This window comes from Taeniopygia guttata, chromosome 18 (genome assembly GCF_048771995.1).
Source record: "Taeniopygia guttata chromosome 18, bTaeGut7.mat, whole genome shotgun sequence".
NCBI lineage: Eukaryota > Metazoa > Chordata > Aves > Passeriformes > Estrildidae > Taeniopygia > Taeniopygia guttata.
This window is the reverse complement of record NC_133043.1, coordinates 2,177,724-2,198,009: the sequence shown is the minus strand read 5'-3', so window position 1 is coordinate 2,198,009 and position 20,286 is coordinate 2,177,724. Positions and strand designations below refer to the sequence as shown.

Below are 20,286 nucleotides of genomic sequence, written 5' to 3'. Positions count from 1 at the left end.
GCAGTGCCCACCCTCCTGCTGGGTGCTCAGCTGAGCTGTCCCTCTGCCTGTGGCACCAGCTCCAGCAAGCACATTTACCTTCTCCTCAATTTCCTTGGCTGTGCGCTTCGTTATCTCCAGGTTCTCCACCAGTGCAGTGTCCCGCAGGAAGTCTCCACCGGCAGCCGACAGCCGGGCGAGCAGGGAGTCTTCCAGCTCCTTCAGCTTGATCTTGAACTCGTTCTGGCTCTTGGTAAGGCTTGCCTGCAACAGCAGCACCCAGGGTGTCGCTCAAGAGATCACAACAGAGGGCTGGCACCAGTACCTCTGTCATAGGGCCACCAGCGTGCTGGTGTGAGAGAAGGCAGATGTGGCCCGTGCTGGGTGCCAGCATCATCCACAGGCTGAGGTGATGAGCATGCCCAGGTGGCGCTGGCTGCAGGGCAGCGGGGGACCTGCAGCTGCAGGGTCTGTCGGACTTCCTTGGCTCCCGACAAACAGCAGCAGGAACACGGAGGGGAGCTCTCATGCTCCCTGCCCAAGCCCTCCGCAGTGCCCCGGCCTCTTCCACCCTCTAACCAAACCCTCTAGCCCCCGTACCTTGAGGGCCTCCAGGTCCGGCCGCTCCCGGGCTACCACAGCAGCCAGCAGCTGGTCCTCCAGGCCTTCCCGTGTCACCAAGAAGTTGATGAGAGTGCACTGAGCCTGCACCTCTGGCTTGTAGTGCGGGTTGAAACATCGGGTATGCAGGATTAGGCGGAACTGCTGGTTATACTCTACTTCTTTATCTCCAATTCTAATGTATCTGTTCAGTTAATTAAACAAATTAATCCCCACACACTGGGCACTAACTCATCACAGACAGATGCCCTCAGCCTGTGTGCTGTTCCTGATCACTTGGCATGAATTTCTTTGGTTGGGAAAAGGCACAGCAAGTGCAGAAGTACCAAACCAGACTTAGGGCAAGGATGGAGGAACAGGAGCTGCAGACTGCCCTGCCTCAGCCTCTCATGACCTCTGGGGTGCATTTCCCCTTCCAGCTTTTCATGCCACATGGCAGGTGTCCCAGGGAACATGTTACTGAATCACTAAATGAACTGGATGCCAAGGACCAGGCCACATTCAGTACAGGTGTCCTCCATGGGACATACTGGAGAACACTGGGGGATGTGGCCAAAGTAAAAGAAGGATCAGGCTCCCAAGCTGCCCACAATGAAGGTGCATCTAGCAGCATTTTGGGGCAGCAGTGGCTGCTTGGGGCAGGTGAAACCCCTTAACATAGGCTTGTGCTGACCTGCCCTTGAAGGTCCTGCCCAGCAGCGGGTCCAGCACTGCCTCTATCGTCTCCCCGATGTCCTCGATCAGCAGTGTCTGTCCTTCAGAGACCGCCTGGGCAATGATGTCCAGGTATCTGAGGGGGGAGAGGGGAGGCGTGTATGGCAAGCCTGTGCACCGTGGGGGGCTTGGGCTGCTGTGGGGGGCTCACAGAGTGCTTTCCACCCACTGTGCCCTGTCGGGACCCTGTTGTGCTCTGCCAGTCCTGGCCCCCACAGAGCTTTTGGAGGTGTCAGGTACATCTTCAGGGCTGCTGCCCTTGGGTCCTCTGAATTTGATGGGGGACATGATTGCCCTGACTCTGCACCCTCCAATGGTAGGGAAAGGGGGGGCTGGTGCAACCTGAGCCTGTGCCCACACCACAGCCCCTGGCCCACCTTTTCTGGCCCAGGCGGACGATCTGCAGGTCCTCCCCATATTTGTTCTTGATCCACTTGCCGCCCTGCAGCTGGGCGTCCACGAGCAGCGGCCAGCGCTGGGTGCTGCAGAGGATGGCAGCGTTCTCGGTGGAAGTGCGGTCGCTGGGCAGCCCCTGGTTGTTCCAGGCTGCCATGTCGGCAGAGTCCGTGAGGAGGCTGAGGGGGTCCAGGTCCGGGGTGATGGGGATGGGCATCTGCAAGGGAGGGGCTGTTGGGTGTACTGGAGAGGGACCACAGGGCCACTGAGCAGAGGCATGGGAGCCCCCAGTGCTGGTGGGCATGGGGGAAGGCACTCTGGGGTGGAACCTGCGGCCTCTCACCGACTGCCCTTGGAGGAAGGGGAGCCAGTGCTTCTCCAGAAGCTCAGCCCTGTACTTCTTGGTAAAGTATCCGATGTAGGACACGAAGGCGGAGACCAGCAGCACGTCCCCGCACAGCGTCTTCTCCTGCTCTCTGAGCTGCTCCACTGACTCAGCCCAGCGGATGTTTTCAGATGCCAGGCCCCCAACGAGCCTATGGGTTAGAGGGGATGCTGGGTGCTGTGGTGCTGGTGCTGTGACCCAGGTGGGGGTGACTCAGCCATGGTGACCTGGGGCATTGTCACCAAACATCTCCATGGCTGCCTCCCTCCATGAATGTCTGGCCCAATTAATCTCAGAATTTTTTAATTTGGGGAGGGTATGGGGGGCTCAGCTGCTCCCATGGGCCGGGTGTCAGGTGATGCCAGGCAATGCCAGGGAGCAGCAGCCTGCTCTGATGCTTCAGAGCCAGTGTTTGCATGGTACCTGTTTGCCAAGGTGATGACTTTGTTGGTTTCATCAGCCTCCTGCTGGCATTTGATCTTCTCTGCTGTGGCTTTCTCAAACTGAGCAGTGAGAGTCGCCAGATTTTCATTCAGGGCCTTTGGAAGAGAACAGCCACAGAGTTATTCCTTGCTCAAATGGGAGGCTCCATGGTCCCAGAGCTCTGCAGCATCTCCATCTCAGCACAGTGCTTTGGCTGGGCTCTTGGTTCACGGAGTTCTTTTGCTCATTTGGTGACTGAGGGGATCGTGGCTGGGGGCAGTGGGGACACACACTTACCACAATTTTGCTCTTAATGCGACTCAGCCTCGCCTGCGCCTCTGCCAGCTCGGCATCAGCATCAGCCACTGCCTGTCTCTTGGGCTTCACCGTGCAGTGCACCTCATAGAAGCGGACCATGTTGAGACACCAGGAGCACAGCCCTGCTGCAGCCGTTGACTTGGATTTGATGAACTCTGGATTAAACGCGGGGTCGTTCCGGTACGGCCTGGAACGGGAGGACACGCCGTGCTGGGCACCGCACTGCAGCTGCTGGCAGCCCGTCCCACTCCTCCCGGGGCTTGGGTGGCACTGTGGCAGAGCAGGGCCACTGCCTGGATCCCACTCCTGTCCCCAAGCCCTGCTGTGCTCTGGGTCCCCCCTGGCCTCCCTGCTCAGGGCAGCTGGTGGCAGGGGCTGTGAAGGAGCGGGAACCAGCCATGGACTCACTCAAATGCCTTGAGACAGGCCTCAGGGATGTTTTCCCCATCATAGTTTTTTAAGCTTGCAAGGAAAGTGTCTGCTTTTCCAATCTTCACTTTTCCTGCTGTCCAGCTCTTGTCCTTTGGAATCTTGCCGTTTTCGGCCGTCAGAATCAACACAGCTGCCATCACATTCACTACTTCTGGTGGTGGGGCCCCAAAGGACTTCAGCTCCGTCAGGTTGTACTGGAGAGGGACCACAGGGCCACTGAGCATCATCCTGGCCCAGGGCTGCCAGCCCTGGCTGGGCACCTGCTTCCCACTGAGAGGTGACCCACCTTGTTGAGCGTGTCGAGGGCCTCGCGGGCGGCGGAGAGCACCACCTCTGCTTCTGCCAGGTCGCTTGCACAGGCTCGTTGCTTCTCAGCCACCATCTAGGGAGGGAGGACATGGGATGGGGTAAGTGGCTGTAACCACAGAGCTCATGGTGCCCTGTCCCACGTTGGACACCAGCTCAGCACTTCACACCTTGTTGATGGCCTCGACTTTCAGCTCCTCCTCATCAGCAATGGCTTTCTCCTTGCTGACCTTCTCTGTCTCAACACCCACCACGTGGATTAGTTTGTCTGTGTCCTCATTCTTCTGCTTCAGCTCTATCTCCTGGACTGCCAGCATGGCTTTCAGGTCGTCCACCTCAATGAGGGAAGAAACAGAGCAGATAAAAGGGCTGATCCTGCCAAGCCCTGTAGTGTCTTGTTATGGCTTGGGGACCTCACAGACATCGTGACAATCCTGCAGGGATGTGTCTGCTCTCTCCCCCTGTGCCAAACCCAGAATAGGCATGATGCACAAGAGAGGCTATGGGCAGGCACCTGTGAGGCTGTGCTCCGCAGCTTCATCAACCCCTTCTCCAGCCTGTCGATGCTGGCAGAGAGCGTGCTCCTTTTATCTGCCAGCAGGTTTTGGTAGAGCTTTATCTGCTCCAGGAACGTCTTTGGCGTGGTGTAATTGTAGCGTCTCTCCACGGCCAGGTAGGTCTTGGACATCTCCTTTGAGCTTGTGTGGACGAAGGACATGAACTGGCTGATGGAGGCCTTGACCTCTGGCTGCACAGAGAGCACAGGCAGGGAGCTGCTGCAGCAGGGGCTGTGCTGGCATGCAGGGGCTGCACTGAGCCCTCCTGCAAGGCTGGCTCTGCGTGCGGCCACAGAGGCCAGAACAAAGTAACCACGATGCAGAGCTGAGATGTTGGTGGTAAAGGCACTGGTGCTGGTTCCCATGCCCAGCTCTGTCCCTGACATCCCTGTGTGGGGAGGAGCTGCTGCCCCCGGGCTGTTGCCTGTGCAAGTGTTTTAAGGACAGAATGGAAAGGGAGGGCTGCAGGTTCTGATGCTGGAATCAGCTCTAAAATTATCCCAGACCTATTCCCAGCTTGCTGTTCCCAGCCCTCTGGGTCATGCCAGACCCCCCATCCCTGGGCACACTAAACACAGAGAGCAGTAGAGGTGCAGTTCATTGCCCAGTGCAGCCAGGGATCCCCAGCGCCCTAGGACAGCAGCTGTGCTGGGTCCCAGCTCACCTCGATGTCTGGTGTTTCCTCCAGGAACCTGCTGCTGACAGACACGAGAGCATCCTCTGGCCACTCGTGGAACCAGTCGATGGCCGTGCAGTTGACTACGGCTGGGAACCTCCTGGCCCGCACACGCAGGGTTGAGCCCACGGGGGAGAAGCAGAGGACAACCTGGGGCAGAACAGCAGTGGCTGAGTGGGGTGTCCCCGCTGCCAGAGTGGGGGCAGTGTCTGCAGAGGCTCCTCATGACTGCAAGGATTCTGCTGCAGACCTGAGATTTGCTGCCTTCCCATTAACTCCCAGCATGCAGGAGGTGGTCTCTGGTTGTGCACCCTGTGCCTCTCACCAGGGCTGGAACTGGGTCCCCTTTGGTGCCTGAAGTCAGCAGCTGAAGCACAGTGCTCGTGTGGGTGTCCCTGGGAGTGCCCAGCATGGTGTGTGGCTGTGGAAGCTACTGACCCACTCTGCCCCCAGGGAGGTCAATACAGCACCTCAGGGCTGGGGGCACCTGGGGAGTCTCTGAAAACATCTTTTGTCTAAACCCCCCATCCTGGGATGAAACCTCGGTGTTCTGTGGCCTGTTGCAAAGAGGTTTTGGATGGGGCAAATCAGGGGCACAGACAAACCAACCAGGAGAGCAAACACCCACCTTTAACTGGCGCCTGACTTTTTCTATAAATAATTTCCAGCAGTTTTCCTTTGTATCCTCCAACCCAAGGGACTTCACTTGAGACCTCATGGTCCCGATGATGGTTTCCAGGTCATTATCCTGAAATAGGCCTGGCACCTCCCCAGATGCCAAGAAATCATTGATCACAACCAGGAATGATTCTTCAGCCACCTGGGAGTCTGTCATCAGGAACACACCAGGGATGTTCTTCACAGCTGCTTTGATGTACTGGGAGGCAAGGTCCAGCTGGGACAGAGAGAAACTGTCACCCTCCAGTTCAAGCCCCATGAGGTGTTTTCCAAAGTGACAGTTTGGAGTAGCCTGGGCTGCCCTGGAGAGCTGGAAGGGAACCTTTGGGAAGGAGCCTTTGGGAAGGAGCTGGTGCCAGGTGCTCTGCCCAGGCGCAGGTCCAGCACCAGGGCTGCCCACACCACCACCCCCGGCGTCACCAGCAGCTCCTGCCCATGCCTGGCTGGGGAAGCACTGCGGCCCCTTGGGGCAGGACTCAGGGGTGTCACCTGTGGATCCTCGTGTGCAAACACAGTGTCACAAGGAGAGCAGAGCCTCATGAGCCCCCTCAGGCACCATCAGTGCAGGTGCAGGAGCCATCCCCAAGCAGGTGGCACGGAACCAGGGTCCAAAGCTGCTCCTACCTTCAGGTCAGGGATGCCGTAGCCTTTCCTCAGTGTTATCTGGAACACGCTCAGGTTGCTGATGTGAGCTGCCAGCCGTGCCAGGCTCTGCTTTCCACTGCCTCCCACCCCCACCAGTAGTGCGTTGCCCCGAGGAGACTCCAAGATCCGGCTAATTCTGCAAATGTGAGACACTGCATCTTCGAAGAGCACCTGAAGAAAATGGAAGGGGAAGGTTTGGTGTTCTGGATCAGGGCAGAAAGAGCAGTGAGTGCCCCATAATGTACCAACCCAACCAAGCAGTGCAATGCTGCAGTCCCATCTTTTCAGGGCAGACCTGCCTGCCACAGGCACTCACCAGATTCATCGCTGCATTCACCTCATTGTAGCTGTCCAGGGCTTCCCCGAGCAGGTCACTCAGAGCTGCCCAGCTTGCCACTGGCATGTACTTGGACTCATCCATGCCCTGGGCAAAGTGGCAGTAGATGTTGGGCTTGGCGAACATCAGGTCTTCATTGATCTCCTGGGAGATGCAATTCCCACCATGGGGCTCAGCTCTGGGGCATCTGGGGGCACCACTAGGCTGGAGCACCCTACTTGTCAGCACAACTTACTTGAAAAGAGGCTTTGCAGATGTCAGCCATCACCTTCTTGAAGCTGTACTGATCATCTTCATCGACAAGCTTGTCTCCATACACCCTCTCTGCTTCGTGAAGCCAGAGACGCACCAAGTCCACAGGGGCTTTCAGGCATTCAGGTGTGGAGAAGAGCAGCCCCTGACAAAGAAATCCCGCAGCCCTTAGGGCTATTTTAGTGCTGCTCAGAGCTGATTGCAAAGGTTTGCTCTGGGGAGAGGCCAAGGCCCTTTCCAGGGACATGGTATGCCGCAAGGATGCGGGATCAGGAAAGGGAAGAACACGGATATTTTAGAAAAAACAGCTCTCCCACTACCTGGAATATGTTGGAGAGGTCCCGCAGGTTGAAGATGTAGTGGAACTTGATGGCTGTTGGCAGAAAGTTGGTGGCAACCTTCTGGTGCAGGGCTGTTGGCAGGACAGAGGAGTGAGCAGGCTCCAGGTCTCCAGAGACCACTGAGCCTGGCTCCCCAGCAGTGCATTCCCCAGGGGCTTGTCCCACCCCAGTGTGGCAAAGGCTCACCCAGGGCTGCTGCTACCAGATTGGGCTGCATCTTTTGGAGAAGCATTGGCATGTTGTGCCGGGCCAGGTGCTGCTGCAGGATGGTGCCGTACACGGTGTGCAGAGCCTCGCGGCTGGGAAAGCACACAGCGAGCACGCAGAAGTGGCGCTGCAGAAAGGGGCAGAAATGGATGTGGGCATTGCAGGGTCCCCTGTCTCATTCCACCCTCTGGACTTCAGTGCCTGGAGAGTGAATGTGCCCGGCAGAGCCCTGCCCCAGGCCTGCACACCTGCAGCCGTGAGTCGATGGTGAAGGACCCTGCAGTCGGGTTCATGCAGGCCACGTACTGGCAATTGCGGATGTCCTTCAGGGTCAGTTTGTTCCTGTCGTACCTGTGCAGGGACCAGCACTGTGAAGCTTTCCCCAGGGATGGGGACAGGTTCCCCCCATCATGCCGTACCCCTCCAGCACCCACCAGTGCCCGTGGTCCAGGTGCTGCCGAATAAGCGTGTGTGGTGCCACAGTGCCATACTTGTCCACTTCTGGCATGTTCATGTCATCAATGAAGTAGATCAGCCTTCTAGTGCCAGGTGGGCCAAAAACTCTCCCTGATTTCTTCTCCAGGGGTTTTTCAAGGACGACTGCAGTGAGAAGAGTAGGTGGGTGGGGGTCAGCACTGCAGGACCCTGCAGCACAGCCCAGTGCAGGGCCAGCAGCTGGCTCTGTGAGCCTTACCCTGCAGCATGGCTGAGGTTGTGTAGAAGTTGAGGGGCACAGACTGCACCAGATATTCATCTGTGCCGAGTGCTTCCAGCTTGTCCCACATCAGGACTGACTTTCCCGTCCCTGCGTTCCCCACCAGCATCACCGGCCGCTGCTTCTCCATCAGCAGGTCCATGAAGTAGCGGAGGCGAATGGTCTCTGTGGTGTGCACCACGGCAGCCTGGGGAGAGGCTCTGTCAGTCCCTGCATTGCCCTGGCACTGGCAGAGGTAGGATCCTCTGTCGGGGCAATAGGCAGCGTGCCAGAGCCCTGAACAGCACTCCTGGCAGTTCCTGGTGCTCTCTGCATGCAAACCTGGTCCCTCTCTAAAGCTACACATCTTGTGGGCTCTGTTACTCTAAAGACTTTCTGACCAAAACCAAGTTATTACACAGAACAACATGGACAGCTCCTGAAACCGCCATGCAGCCACAGCTCCTCGCCCTTTTCCCTGACAGCTTAGATAGCCCCCCCAAGATGCCACTGTAGGAGACACAAAGTGAGTGCTAAAGGACATTTTGCACTCAGGCAATAGTCACAGCTATTTTGTGAGACTCTGAAGCTGCAGGTTAATCTGAAGGTAAAGGAGACATGGAACTCACAGCCCTTGCCTGAGACTTCTGTGGGGTAAAGAGAACCACTGGAAGCCATCGGGTTTGATGCATACTACCAGTCCTGATAATGCTCTACACATTGCTAAGGGGAAGACTGTGGAGTGACAGTCAAACAAACCATATAAACAGGGTCCTTGTGGGAAATACCTGTAAGGGAATGTCAGGGTCGAGCTCGAACTCTGGCACTCTTTCATCCCAGGGATTGAATGTCTTTGTTTCTGGATGAATGTAGTAGTCAAAAATTGTCCCCTGATTAGGAAACTTGATGGTTTTAAATTCCGACAGCCACCACTTGCTGAACTGCTGGCGGTGATCCACCAGCTGGAAGACCAAACAGAGACACTCAGACCCCAGCCACATGATGGGATGCAGAGAAGGGTGGCAGGTGCCAGGCAGTCCCTTGGCTGTACCTGGTCCTGGAACAAGGCCCCACCAAAGGCCCAGATGCAGGCAAAGACGAAGAAGAGCTCGTATTGCTCCCGGGGTGAGTCTGGTGGGACATTCTTCGGTGTCAGGAAACATTCTAGCAGGGACAGAACTGTCTGTATGGCCGTGACCTCAGGAACAGGGGTGATTGTCTTGAACCCAGACCTGAGCTTCTCCAGGCATGGTGGCAAGTACTTGTCAAAGAGGATCATCAGAGCGGCCTTCTCAGACTTCACTGTCCTTGTCTCAATCCAGCTGGCCACAATGCTGTAGGAGAGACAAACAGGGCTGCAGCAATTATCCCATCCCATCCCATCCCATCCCATCCCATCCCATCCCATCCCATCCCATCCCATCCCATCCCATCCCATCCCATCCCATCCCATCCCATCCCATCCCATCCCATCCCATCCCATCCCATCCCATCCCATCCCATCCCATCCCATCCCATCCCATCCTTCTCCCTGCCCAGCTCACGGGCTCCAGCCCAGGTCTGTGGGGTTGATGTAGAGGATTCCAGCCCGGGACACAGTGGCTGGTGTGGCTGTCCGCAGGTGACTGATCTCGAAGATGAGCCTCATGGTGGGAGTGAGAGGGATGCGCTCGTTGCTGGCTAAGGTGAGAACCTGGGAGAAGTGGCTCATTGTGGGGGATGTCTGGAGTTGGTCCCCCTGAGATAACAAACAAGCAAAGCCCCTGGGGTGTGATGGCACCAACCTTATTGTCATCCATGACTGTGTTCAAGGATTCAATCCACATTGGATCAATGTCTCCATCGAGGATGATCCATTTGGGCCCATCATGTGTGATGTTGGCCAGGTCACGCATTGCTGTGGAGAACAGACCTGCCCCACAGAGACACTCGGATTGTTCCTCTCCACACACAGCCATTTGCTGAAGGACACGTGGGATTGGTACTCCCATGAAACACGTTCTTTCTCCCTCCCACTTCAGGAAAGAGCCTCAAGGAAAAGTTTTCCCATTCCATCTCACATCCCATAAACTGAGCTCACAGCATTGGTGTCTCACCATCCTTCCATTCCCGTGTGGCTGGATGAATGATCCCGAACAGCTCATCACAGGTCACAGCCTTGGGGTCGAGGTCCATCGTGACTGGCCTCCTCTTCAGCCTTTGGTATGTCTTGTTGAGCGACTTCAGCACCTGTGGAGAGAGGATAGTGCAGTCACAGGTGCTGATCCCACCGGGGCAACCACAGCCTTCAGCACCCTCTGCCTGCAGCGGGGTCATGGAACCCTGCTCCCACCTGGACTGCTTCTGGGAAAGGCCCTGAGCTCTCTCTGCAGAGCCAGCTCCTGGACAGGGCGTTGTGTGAGCCAGGCCCTGCCAGCCAGCCCTGTCCTGTCATCCTGCTGGCACCCAGGAGCAATCCTGAGAGCGTGCCCCTGTCTGCTCTCTGTCTTTGTCTCTGCTCTGTCTGTGGGTGTCTCGGGCAGCCCCTGAGCTGTGCATCCCAAACCTGCCCAGCTGCAGGGGCTCTCTCTGGCACACACAGTGCCTGAGGGCCTGGCACGGCCATGGCTGCACTGCTGACCTCTGCCAAACACTGCTCTGGCATGGCTGGGGTCTGCACGGCCCTCACCAAGAAGCCATGGGAGGCCATGGGATATGCTTGGCCAAGGCCAGGAGGGCCCCATGTCCTCAGGATGGTTTGGCCCCTACCTGGGACTTGCCACAGCCGGCGTTGCCGACGACGAAGACGGAGTGTCGCACTTGGAGCAGCTCCTCCAGCTGTACCACCTTCAGCACAAAATTCTCCTCTGCCTGCAGCTTCAGCTCCAGCACGGACTCACGGATGACCTGGGAGGGAGAGCAGGCACTGACCACCAGCAGCCTTGGAAAGGCCCTGGAGATGAGCCGGCTGCACCCAGAAGCGCTGAATAGACCACGAGCCTCTGGATCCTGCCAGGACTGGGACATCTCTGGTGATGGTGCCTTGCTTGGGCTTGCACCTTCTCAAAGTTGAGGTCCCTCTTCCTGGGAACGTCCAGTGCTGGGAACAAGTCTCCAATCAGGCCCAAGAACACAGGCAAGTCATCTGTCACGATCTTGGGGATATTGAAGTCTCGTAAAGCTCTCATCAGCACCTGGTCCTCTGCAGAGCCGGGGTCCCCTCTCTTTAAGGAGCCTGCCACCACCAGCACGGACTTGATGGCTCGCAGCCCCCAGTCGTAGTGATCCTGTGGCAGGAAACAGAGAATCACCATTGCACTTTGGTGAGGGAGAACTGCTTCAAACAGCACTGCAGAGGAACACCCTGTCCATCAGTCCCAGCCAGGTCATCCACATGGCCCCCACTGGGCTGGACCTAAACGGACCTTATCTACAGGAGAAGCCTCTGTCAGTCATGGGGGTGGTTTGGAACTGGGAATCTGACTTCCTGCTTGGAGGCATGTTTATAGTGTAAATCACCACTCTTGAGATGAATAATATCTGAATGCTCTCACCTTAACTGGCCTAATTCGAATCCTAATTCCACGCTATTCTACTTTTGGGCTTCTTAATTCCTTCTTTAAGGCTGAAAGGTGCCATATGATGCTAAAGTGGATCTTTTCCATACATAGACCTGAGCTGCGCAGAACTGTCACTCCGTGTGTCACCGCCAGCAATCCCACAAACCATGTGTCGGGTTTGATGATCAAATGAACTCTTTCCTCTCCCAGCCAGCACTGTGTAATATTCTTAATTACCTGTTTCGACAGCAGCTCTTTGCAGAGCGTGTAGAGAGTGATGAACTTTCTTGCCAGGAGCCTGGCATCGAGAAATCCCTCTGCCACAAGCATGATTTCGCAGATCAGTTCAAAATCAGGGACCACCATAGCGCAGGGTCTAGAGAGGAGCAGCTGCAGTTGTCAGGGCTGTCCTTACCTTCCCATAGCTCCCAGGGTTTGCCCCAAGTTTGCAGTGTAATGAACAGTCAGCTGCTGCAGTTAGACCTGCTGGGGTCTCCTGCCCAGACTCCTTCTCCAAGCAGGGCTCATGTCCCACCAGACTGGGGCACACCAGCCCTTCTGCAGACACAGGTTCAATTTCACCAAGGACAGGGTCCCACAGCATCGCTGTCCCTCCCCTTCCAGTGCTTCACCACCTTTTGTCAGCTCTCTATTGGATTTTAGTTGTGGGTGGCAACCCACCTGAGCACGCTCTCCCCTTGCTGAGCAGCCCAGCTCACCCCGCCTGGCCACCTCTGGGGAGTGACAGGGCTGTCCCATGGTGCCAAGGGCTCCCTCACACCAGGGCCACAACCCTTAGCTTCGGGTGTTAGGGATGTGGCACAGGAGTGCCAACACAGAGGGAAGCGCTGCAGTGACACTGACCCACCTGAACAGAGCTTTTAGATTCTCAGGCAGCTCTGTGCGCCCGGCGTAACCAGGGTTCATGGTGATGAAGATCCCAACCGATGGGACCAGGGAGATGGTCTCCCCAAGGAAATTGAATCTTTTCTTCTTGGCACGGATTGCATCTTGAATACATTTTACCTGCCAGGTGAGCAGAGGTGTTGTCTCCCTGCCCAGTGCTCTGCCTGGCCCTGACTGCTCCCCAAGGTGAGCCTGAGGGTTTGGCTGTGCCAGGGAAAATATTGACATCTTGCTGAAGCCACAGCAGCAGGAGAGCTGGCCTTAAACCAGCTGCTTCCTAATCACCCCAACTCCCTGTCCCAGGTGATGGCAGAGCCAGGGATGACAGAGCCAGGATGGACACAGCTGGACTGTGAGATTTAACTGTGCCCAAATGCCCTTCACTGCTGTGCTTCCACCCCCCACCCTGTGTCCAAATAGGACATAGTGGAGAAAACAGTGGCAAACTGTCCTGTGAGTCATACTGGGGAAGTATGCAGGCCGTGAAATGGGAAATCTCTTTGGCACACAGTGCCACTGTGTTGTGGGGACAGCACTCACCTGCACCGCAATGACAGACAGGACCTCCACCAAAATGCGATTGAACTCATCAAAGCAGCCCCAGGCACCTGTCTGGGCAAGTCCTTTGTAGATGTTCCCACAGGACTGAAGATAAACAGAGCAACAGGACAGGGCTCAGGCACTGTGATCCCTCATGGCAGCTGCAGTGGGGGATTTGGTGACAAAACTCGAGTGCTGAGAGATGCTCGCGCCTTACGGACTGCGCTCTTCCCTAGGGGAATTCCCCACCGTGATAAAGCGCCCCTGCCGAGGCGCCCCTGGGCTCCCACAGACTCAAACACAGGATCCTCTTGTCTTGGACACCCCATGGTTCTCGCCTCGGTGCCACCATCCTGTTGCCCCGCGCCCTACCTTGTAGTCCATCTGCTCGGAGCAGTTGAACACGTAGACCATAATGCCCACGGCCCGGCCCAGGTCCTTGGTGGTCTCTGTCTTCCCGGTGCCTGCAGGGCCAGCGGGGGCCCCCCCCATGTAGAGGTGGAGGGACTGTGTCAGGGTGATGTAGCACCTGTGGAGGGAGGCCTGGGCTGAGCGGGCCCGTGGCACGGGGCAGTGCCGGGGCAGTGCCGGGGTGGGGAACCAAGCCCGCACCTGTCGGTCAGCGGGGTGATGACCAGCCGGGGGGTGTTCCCCAGGTACTCGTAAGCGTACAGGAGCTGAGCGTCGCAGATGTTGGCGAAGCAGTGCTTCTCCCCATCATCCCAGCGGTGCCGCAGCTGGGACTGCCAGGCAAATGCCTGGGAGGTCTCCACCTGTGGAGCAGCTGGCTGTGGAGGCAGGTGGGCACTGGCACTGCCCACCCTGGCCTGCTGGGACATGACACACCCTGCCTCGGGACCGTTCGCCACCTCCCAGCACTCCCAGTGGGTAAAGGGGTCCCAGGGCCGTGCTGGGGTGCGTGAGGACCATCGCTCCTCACAGCCCAGCCCAGTCCACACCCACCAACAGAGGTGCCCACCCGAAAATAATGGAATGACAGGAAATCTGTGCTTCAAAGTTCTGAGGGATGCTGCAGCAAAAATTCCCTCTGGTACCAAATACCTTCGTTTGGATCATTTTGGCCACAACGTCCCTTGCATGGACATCAATAGTACAGATTGTCATGATCTTCATTCTGTCTCCAGCACTCAGGTTCCCAAGGAGCAGGGAAATCAGGGCATTCAGCCGAGCGATCTGGGGAAGGACAGAAATTAGGGCATAGAGATGATGCCCTCATTTGCCCACCTCTCAATGACCCCTGGCCTGGCAGAGAGGCTTGGTCCGGGTCCAGGTCAGGTGCAGAAAATGCCAACCTGCTTTTTGTTATAATCCTTCAGGGCGTTCTCGTAGCCTTTCTCCAGACTCGCAAAGGCAACACCAACCTCTGAGGTCCAGGCAATCTGGGTGCACGTGAGAGCGACCTGCGGCAAACCATGGGGACAACACGCTATAAAGAGGAACCTGGCTCAGGGTGGGCACCTGTGCCTCCCAGGGCTCTCTGGCTCCTCCTCCTGTCCCTCTCAGAGCCGGCTCAGCACCCACCTGTGCTGGGTAGTCAAACACCCACTCCTCCCGTGGCTTGTCCTCGTAGGTGGCCAGAGCCTGGGGGATGAGGTTTCGCAGGGTCGAGCGCATGCGCTCCAGCAGCCGGTTCAGCCAAACCTCCACCTGGAGGATCACATCCAGCAGAGCTGAGGGAGCGGTTCCAGCCCATCCAGGCTGCACAGACCTCTCCCCGCACATCGCAATTCGCTGCAGAGAGAGCCCGGGGCTGGTCCCAGAGGGCACATCCTACAGGATGTGATGAGGGGTGGTCTGAGGGCAAATAGACAAGGGGTAACCACCCTGCGGCCCTTGAGAAGCTGAGCAGGTTCACACAACTGTGCTGCTCTGTACCTACAATGCAGGTGCCATTCCTGGGACTTTTGGCCAAAAATCTTGTAATTGCATTTTTATACTCCTGCCAGGCTGTTACAGCACAACCAGCAAAAGTCTCATCCCCATCCTCAACCTGCCCACCGCCTCAGCCTCAGAGTCTCCACGAAGCTCAGCTGACCTGGCCAGACAGGTCACAGTCTGCATCGAAGTGCACGTACTCCCCGTCCCGGCTGAACATGCCGTGGGCCACCTTCTGAGGCTTTTTGTCTGAGCCCTCCTGGAACTTCACCTTGGCCAAACTGTCAAACAGCTTCGTCAAGTGCCGGGACACCTGAGAGTAGAGGCACAGCCACTGTCAGGACCCCTGTCACGTGTCAAGGGGTGATCAGCAATTGGATCTACCCCTCAGTGCTCCCTGGGCACTGCAACCACAGGAAGGCGTATCAGGGATGATGTTCTGCCCGTAAGAGTGAAAAATGTTCTAAAACTGCTCAAACAAGTGCACAGAAATGGCACAGGACTCAGCCCCATGCTCACACGTAGCCTATACCTCAAGGGGCTCGGTCCCCTTCGATAAAATATCCAGTAGGTCCGCAGAGGAGACAAAATAAAACCGGGGAAAAGCCAGTCTTTTGGTCTCAAGGTATTCAGCCAAGGCCTTCTCACAGACTGCCAGCCTGGCAGAAAACAGAAAAGCCTGCATTAATACCCGTGTATCAGTTCTACCCTGTCTTGCTGACACTTTGAAGGAATCAACCCCTTCTTTTGGCCTCCCAAATGCTTCACCAGGATCACTTGGTCCTTACCTCTCCTGCAGCGCTTCCAGCCTGGTGTGCAGCCTGGGCTTGTTGGTGCATTCAATCACGTTGGGAGTTTGTACTGCATCAGCCATTAGATCCTGAAGAGGAAAAACACTTCAGCCGACCCAAAGTGGCAGAGAGCTGCAGGGAAAAGGAGTGGGGGAATGGGCTTCGCACTCGGAAATCCTCGTCAATGGTGTCGAATTTCTTAGATTCCTCTGGCAGTTGACTTCGTGTGTCTTCAGATGCTATGAAGATTGTTTCTAGGTGACTCCACTTCCTCTGTACCTCAAACCAGGTGTTGATAACAGTGTCAGTGGTTGACAGTTTCTCCTGCCAGTCCTGTGCCCTCTGAAGGAAGAAGGCTCGGTACTTGGAGGCCAACACGTTCTGCAGCTGCATTTGGTTGTCCTCCAGCGTCTCAATGAGCACCTCATCCATCTTGAGCAGTGGGAGCTGGGTCCTGCTGTGGGGCTCATACTCAAACTCCATTGCTGCCCAAGTAGTGTCCAGAGCATTCAACACCTGCAGTTGGGGCATGAGGATGAGCTGGCTGCTGTGGTACTGGGCCCAGCCCCTGTGGGGAAGCAGGGGGACAGAGGAGCACCAGCTCCAGGCAGGGGCTCCACAAGTTCTGTGTGCTCCCTGCGGACTCCAGCCCCAGGAACCGGAACACAAGGCCTTGACAGCCACGGAGTCACATTGGCACAGGGGTCTCAGCAAAGCAGGGGAGGAGCTGAGCCCCATTTACCTTCTCCATCCCAGACTCCTTTGTCGCTTTGTCCACAATGCCGCGAACCTCCTCCTCAAACTTGTGTAGGTTCAGCTGCAGCAGATCCGCGAGGGTGGTGTCCTCGGACATGGTGAATTGCACCTGGAGCAGAAACAGCGTGCTTGGGCCATGGACTCCCCTCCACAGAGAGGCAGTCCAGCGGCTCACCCAGACCAGCTCATTAACACCCACTTTTAGAGACCCTACACAAATATTTGCATGTGGCCAGATTTAAACTAATGGCACCCTTCCCTTGCAGCGTGTGGATCTTGGGAGCCTCCTGGGCCGGGGGCTGGAGCCTCCTGGGCCAGGGATGGGCAGGAGGACTTGGGAGCACCTTGGTTGTCTGCACAAGCTCCTGCCAGTGCCGGTCCCTGATGGCTGGGTTCTGCAGCTCGCTCACGGCGCGCAGGGATGTCATCATGTTCTTCATGCTGCTGTCCAGCCCCGTGAATGCATCCCAGCTCTTCACCTCCTTATCCAAACTCCGGATGTCTTTAGCAAATTTCTTGCACTCAATATCCATATCCTCAACATTAAGCTCTGCCCACTTGGTTGTCTTCCAGGTGGCGATGCTCAGGTTCACCTGGACCCAGGATACATTTTCACATGTGATTAGCAGAAGCATTCCTGCCTGGGAAGAGGAGCAGCATACCCAGTGCCCACACACCCTGTGTGCCCACCAGGGCCCCACTCATACACATGCCATGAGAGCAGACCTGCTGTAAGTGTAACAACCTGCCCCATGTCTCATCCTCTCTCTGGTGGCAATGAGCTCTCTGAGAAGCTGCAACAGCTCTGTACCTTTGGCTGGCAATGGCCAGCTGGCACCAGGTGCCTGTGTTGTGTGCCCATGCCAGCCAAGAGCAGCCTGCTGACCAGCCCTTGTCTGGATGCAGCACTGGACACTGTGCCCTGCTCCCAGAGCACAGCACATACCAGGGTGACCATGTCCCAGAGGTCCTTCAGCAGGCGCAGCTCCTTGCGACACGTTTTAAGCTGTTTGTACTCTGGGACCGACACCTCAAACAGGGCAGCTGAGGTGGCCAGGGCTTCCATTTCCTTCTCCAGGGCCACGATGCTCTTATTTTGCTGGATGGAGGAAAGGAAAAGGTATCAGCCAGGGGCTGTGTGCCAGGGACATGTCTCTATTCCAGCAGGGGCTCCGTCCCTGCTGCAGGGACAGACCCTCCCTGTCAGCCTGGGAGCTGGAGCCGGAGCCAGAACTGGAGTGGCTGCCCCTCCCTGGCATCCAGTGTCAGGGGTGGCCAGGCAGTGCCAGTGGGGACAGCAGTGGCCCTGGTATCCTCCCTTTCCTTACCCTGTCCAGTGACTTGTAGGGTTCTGGTTCTGTGTACGAGAAAGGAGCTTTTTCCTGGAAACTCTCCCGGAAGTCGAGCTGCTGGACCTGTGTGGGAGCATGGGCCTCACAGGGGCAGCCAGGATCTGGCACTTGGGAAGAGCTGCAAAGTCTTCCCAAAGGTGCCGAGGAGCTGCCTCCCCGCCCGTAGCCCCCAGGCAGGCACCTCGAAGTCCTGGCACTTGCTGCGGAGGATGGCGGCCTCGGCGGCTTGCAGGGGCGCTGCATTGTCCGCCGCCCGCAGGCACAGCTTCTTGTTGTTGTCCCAGCTCTCTGGCAGCTTCTGCAGTGGACACCATGTGGGGTCACCAGCCTGGCCCCAGTAAGCCCCTGCCCAGCCCTCCATACCCTAAGCAGCCCACCTGGAGCAGCAGGTGAATCTCCTCTGGCATCTTGTCCCCGTAAGTCTTGAGCAGTGCTACTGTTTCCTTCAAGGGCTCAAACATGCCGTCAGTCATCTCCTGCCTCTCTCTGACCTTTGCCAGGTGCCCCATCACCGCCACCAGTCCTTCGTAGTCTCCCTCCTCCAGAGGTTTACTCAAGCTGGCAGTGGACTCTTTGATGAAATTCTGCAGCTCCTGGAGACTGAGAGGACAATGGTGTTCACCAGGTGCCCTTGGGGCTTGGGGCTCACTCTGCAGGTATGACCCCCCAGAAACTCACCCCTGAAGGTGTCTGGAACTTTGACCTGGAACCTGCACTTCCAGGGCTGTCTCCCTGGGTCAGCCCTGCCCTGGCACACAGTGGTGCCTGTGCCACAGCTTAGCCGGGCTTCAGTCAGTGGGAGCACCTCATCCCTACGCCAGGGCTCACCAGGCCTTACCTGCTGGTGACGTGGTGGGCGAGGTACTGCCGGAGCACCAGGCTATGGCCCTTGATGGCACACAGCAGCGCCTTCTTGAAGGGGCGGCAGTCACTCTGCAGCCACCCCCCAAACACCCTGGTTTCCTCAAACTCCAACACCTCTTCATGCAGTGCCTCAAGCACGTCAATCTGGGGAGAAGAATAGGTCACAGTCTGTGGCTGGCACCTCTCCAGGCACCTCTAGGGCACCCAAGCACCTGGCACATCTCGAGACACCCATTCCACACCTTCTGTTGAAAGAGCATGAGGGGTGGTATCCCAGGTGCCAAGGGCTTCTCTGGCAGTGGCTCTGTCTCACCCTCTTCAGGGACACTGCCTGAGGTGAGGAAGGACTGCAGGAACTCCTCGGGGGTCTCCTTCCACAGGTGGGAGTGTTCCTCAAAGCTGGCGCTGAATTCTTCACCTTCTGCCATGGCACCGACCACCAGCGACATCAGCTTCTCCTGCATCATCGTGAGGTCCGGCTGCTCCTCCAGCACCATCTGAAGGGACAGGCAGAGCTCAGGGACTGGCTGGGGACAGCGGCCACCCTCACCCGCTTCCTGCTGAGCTGGGAGCTGCTGCTTGTGATGGACTCACCTTGTAACTGACTGCCCCCTCCAGCAGCCGTGGCATGGAGGCTGCCACCGCCTCCGTGTCTGCGAGCAGCCCCTCCACCAGCACCAAGAAGCTGTCGCCAGCCCCCACCTCCAGGGAGGGCTGGTACTGCACCCGGCCCTCGGACAGCTCCATGCGCACTTCAAACAGCGGGGACACCTGGGCCTGAAATAGGTCAGAACCTGGTGTGGGGCTCCATGTCCCACAGTCCCACAGCTCTGCAAGCTGCAGGGAGCATGGGGACAGTCACGTTTGGCCACTGACCAAGCTGGCAGTGAGCACTGGGACACCCCGAGCCCAGCACCAGAACACCCACTGCCAGAACACCGGCACCTACGTCAGGGTCCATGTTGGTGAGCAGCAGCTGCAGGGATTTGTGAATGAGTCTGCAGAGCCCATCCAACACGATTTTGTCTATGTATCCCACATAGTTCTGCCATATCCGTGAGGACACGTCAGCCTTAAACATATCTGCGTTCTCCTGCCACGAGAAAACCAGGCAGTGTTTGTCAGTGAGCATCCGGCAAAGGCATCGGCTCCTGACGCTGCTTCAAGTCCTTCCTCATGGCCCTGTGAGCCATTCGGTGCTCCAGGGCCATCTCTCACCTTCATCATCCCCTGGATCTTCTCGCCTGTGCTCTGGATGACAGCGCGGCGCTGAGCTAAGGCGTTTTCTTTCCCATCGAGGTCCAGGAGCGCGGTTTCCTTGTTGTCCTTTCTTCCAAACAAGGGAGTGGCTGAACAGACCTGCAGGGAGGAGAGAACGGGGCTGCTCTGTAGAGCCAGGAAAGGACAGTCCTGGCTAGATGTGTCCCAGAAAGATGCTTGTGAAGTGCCAGCAAACATTACCTCCATCAGCTGGGTGATGTTCTGTAGGTTCAGCTTCGCCCTCTGGACCCGTCTCTGCAGGTCATGCAGGGTCTCCCTCATCTCCTGGATGTATTCCATGACACCTGGGAGGGAAATGGGCACGCGAGCACGTTGTGGAGACACCCCCAGGGCAGTGGGAGGTCAATTGGTGCTGGGGACCAGGGACCCACAAAATGCACAAGGACAATCCCCAGCCTTA

At 57.1% G+C, this 20,286-nt stretch overlaps 1 protein-coding gene across 1 annotated transcript in view; it reads right to left on the bottom strand.

Annotated features, from left to right (window-relative positions):
• The window catches only part of DNAH17 (dynein axonemal heavy chain 17), a 32,764-nt gene that overhangs the window by 7,035 nt on the left and 5,443 nt on the right, over positions 1–20,286 (bottom strand). The window contains exons 15-65 of the mRNA XM_072937012.1: positions 19,824–20,170; positions 19,555–19,698; positions 19,200–19,382; positions 18,848–19,102; positions 18,580–18,749; positions 18,119–18,341; positions 17,923–18,039; positions 17,718–17,804; positions 17,336–17,488; positions 16,734–16,982; positions 16,376–16,498; positions 15,802–16,149; positions 15,631–15,722; positions 15,375–15,501; positions 15,003–15,155; positions 14,489–14,614; positions 14,260–14,367; positions 14,009–14,140; positions 13,559–13,719; positions 13,319–13,475; positions 12,947–13,051; positions 12,369–12,526; positions 11,738–11,876; positions 11,000–11,227; positions 10,710–10,847; positions 10,058–10,190; positions 9,746–9,873; positions 9,506–9,654; positions 9,013–9,295; positions 8,750–8,923; positions 7,962–8,169; positions 7,702–7,867; positions 7,516–7,618; positions 7,247–7,394; positions 7,040–7,131; positions 6,703–6,864; positions 6,447–6,611; positions 6,110–6,301; positions 5,436–5,702; positions 4,796–4,957; positions 4,089–4,322; positions 3,745–3,909; positions 3,555–3,650; positions 3,245–3,462; positions 2,816–3,023; positions 2,519–2,634; positions 2,054–2,246; positions 1,692–1,927; positions 1,274–1,390; positions 580–784; positions 79–243 (exon numbers count right to left, since the gene is read on the bottom strand). Coding sequence (XP_072793113.1) covers positions 79–243; positions 580–784; positions 1,274–1,390; positions 1,692–1,927; positions 2,054–2,246; positions 2,519–2,634; positions 2,816–3,023; positions 3,245–3,462; positions 3,555–3,650; positions 3,745–3,909; positions 4,089–4,322; positions 4,796–4,957; positions 5,436–5,702; positions 6,110–6,301; positions 6,447–6,611; positions 6,703–6,864; positions 7,040–7,131; positions 7,247–7,394; positions 7,516–7,618; positions 7,702–7,867; positions 7,962–8,169; positions 8,750–8,923; positions 9,013–9,295; positions 9,506–9,654; positions 9,746–9,873; positions 10,058–10,190; positions 10,710–10,847; positions 11,000–11,227; positions 11,738–11,876; positions 12,369–12,526; positions 12,947–13,051; positions 13,319–13,475; positions 13,559–13,719; positions 14,009–14,140; positions 14,260–14,367; positions 14,489–14,614; positions 15,003–15,155; positions 15,375–15,501; positions 15,631–15,722; positions 15,802–16,149; positions 16,376–16,498; positions 16,734–16,982; positions 17,336–17,488; positions 17,718–17,804; positions 17,923–18,039; positions 18,119–18,341; positions 18,580–18,749; positions 18,848–19,102; positions 19,200–19,382; positions 19,555–19,698; positions 19,824–20,170 — 8,708 coding nt within the window. The remainder of the gene's footprint in view (positions 1–78; positions 244–579; positions 785–1,273; positions 1,391–1,691; positions 1,928–2,053; positions 2,247–2,518; positions 2,635–2,815; positions 3,024–3,244; positions 3,463–3,554; positions 3,651–3,744; positions 3,910–4,088; positions 4,323–4,795; positions 4,958–5,435; positions 5,703–6,109; positions 6,302–6,446; positions 6,612–6,702; positions 6,865–7,039; positions 7,132–7,246; positions 7,395–7,515; positions 7,619–7,701; positions 7,868–7,961; positions 8,170–8,749; positions 8,924–9,012; positions 9,296–9,505; positions 9,655–9,745; positions 9,874–10,057; positions 10,191–10,709; positions 10,848–10,999; positions 11,228–11,737; positions 11,877–12,368; positions 12,527–12,946; positions 13,052–13,318; positions 13,476–13,558; positions 13,720–14,008; positions 14,141–14,259; positions 14,368–14,488; positions 14,615–15,002; positions 15,156–15,374; positions 15,502–15,630; positions 15,723–15,801; positions 16,150–16,375; positions 16,499–16,733; positions 16,983–17,335; positions 17,489–17,717; positions 17,805–17,922; positions 18,040–18,118; positions 18,342–18,579; positions 18,750–18,847; positions 19,103–19,199; positions 19,383–19,554; positions 19,699–19,823; positions 20,171–20,286) is intronic.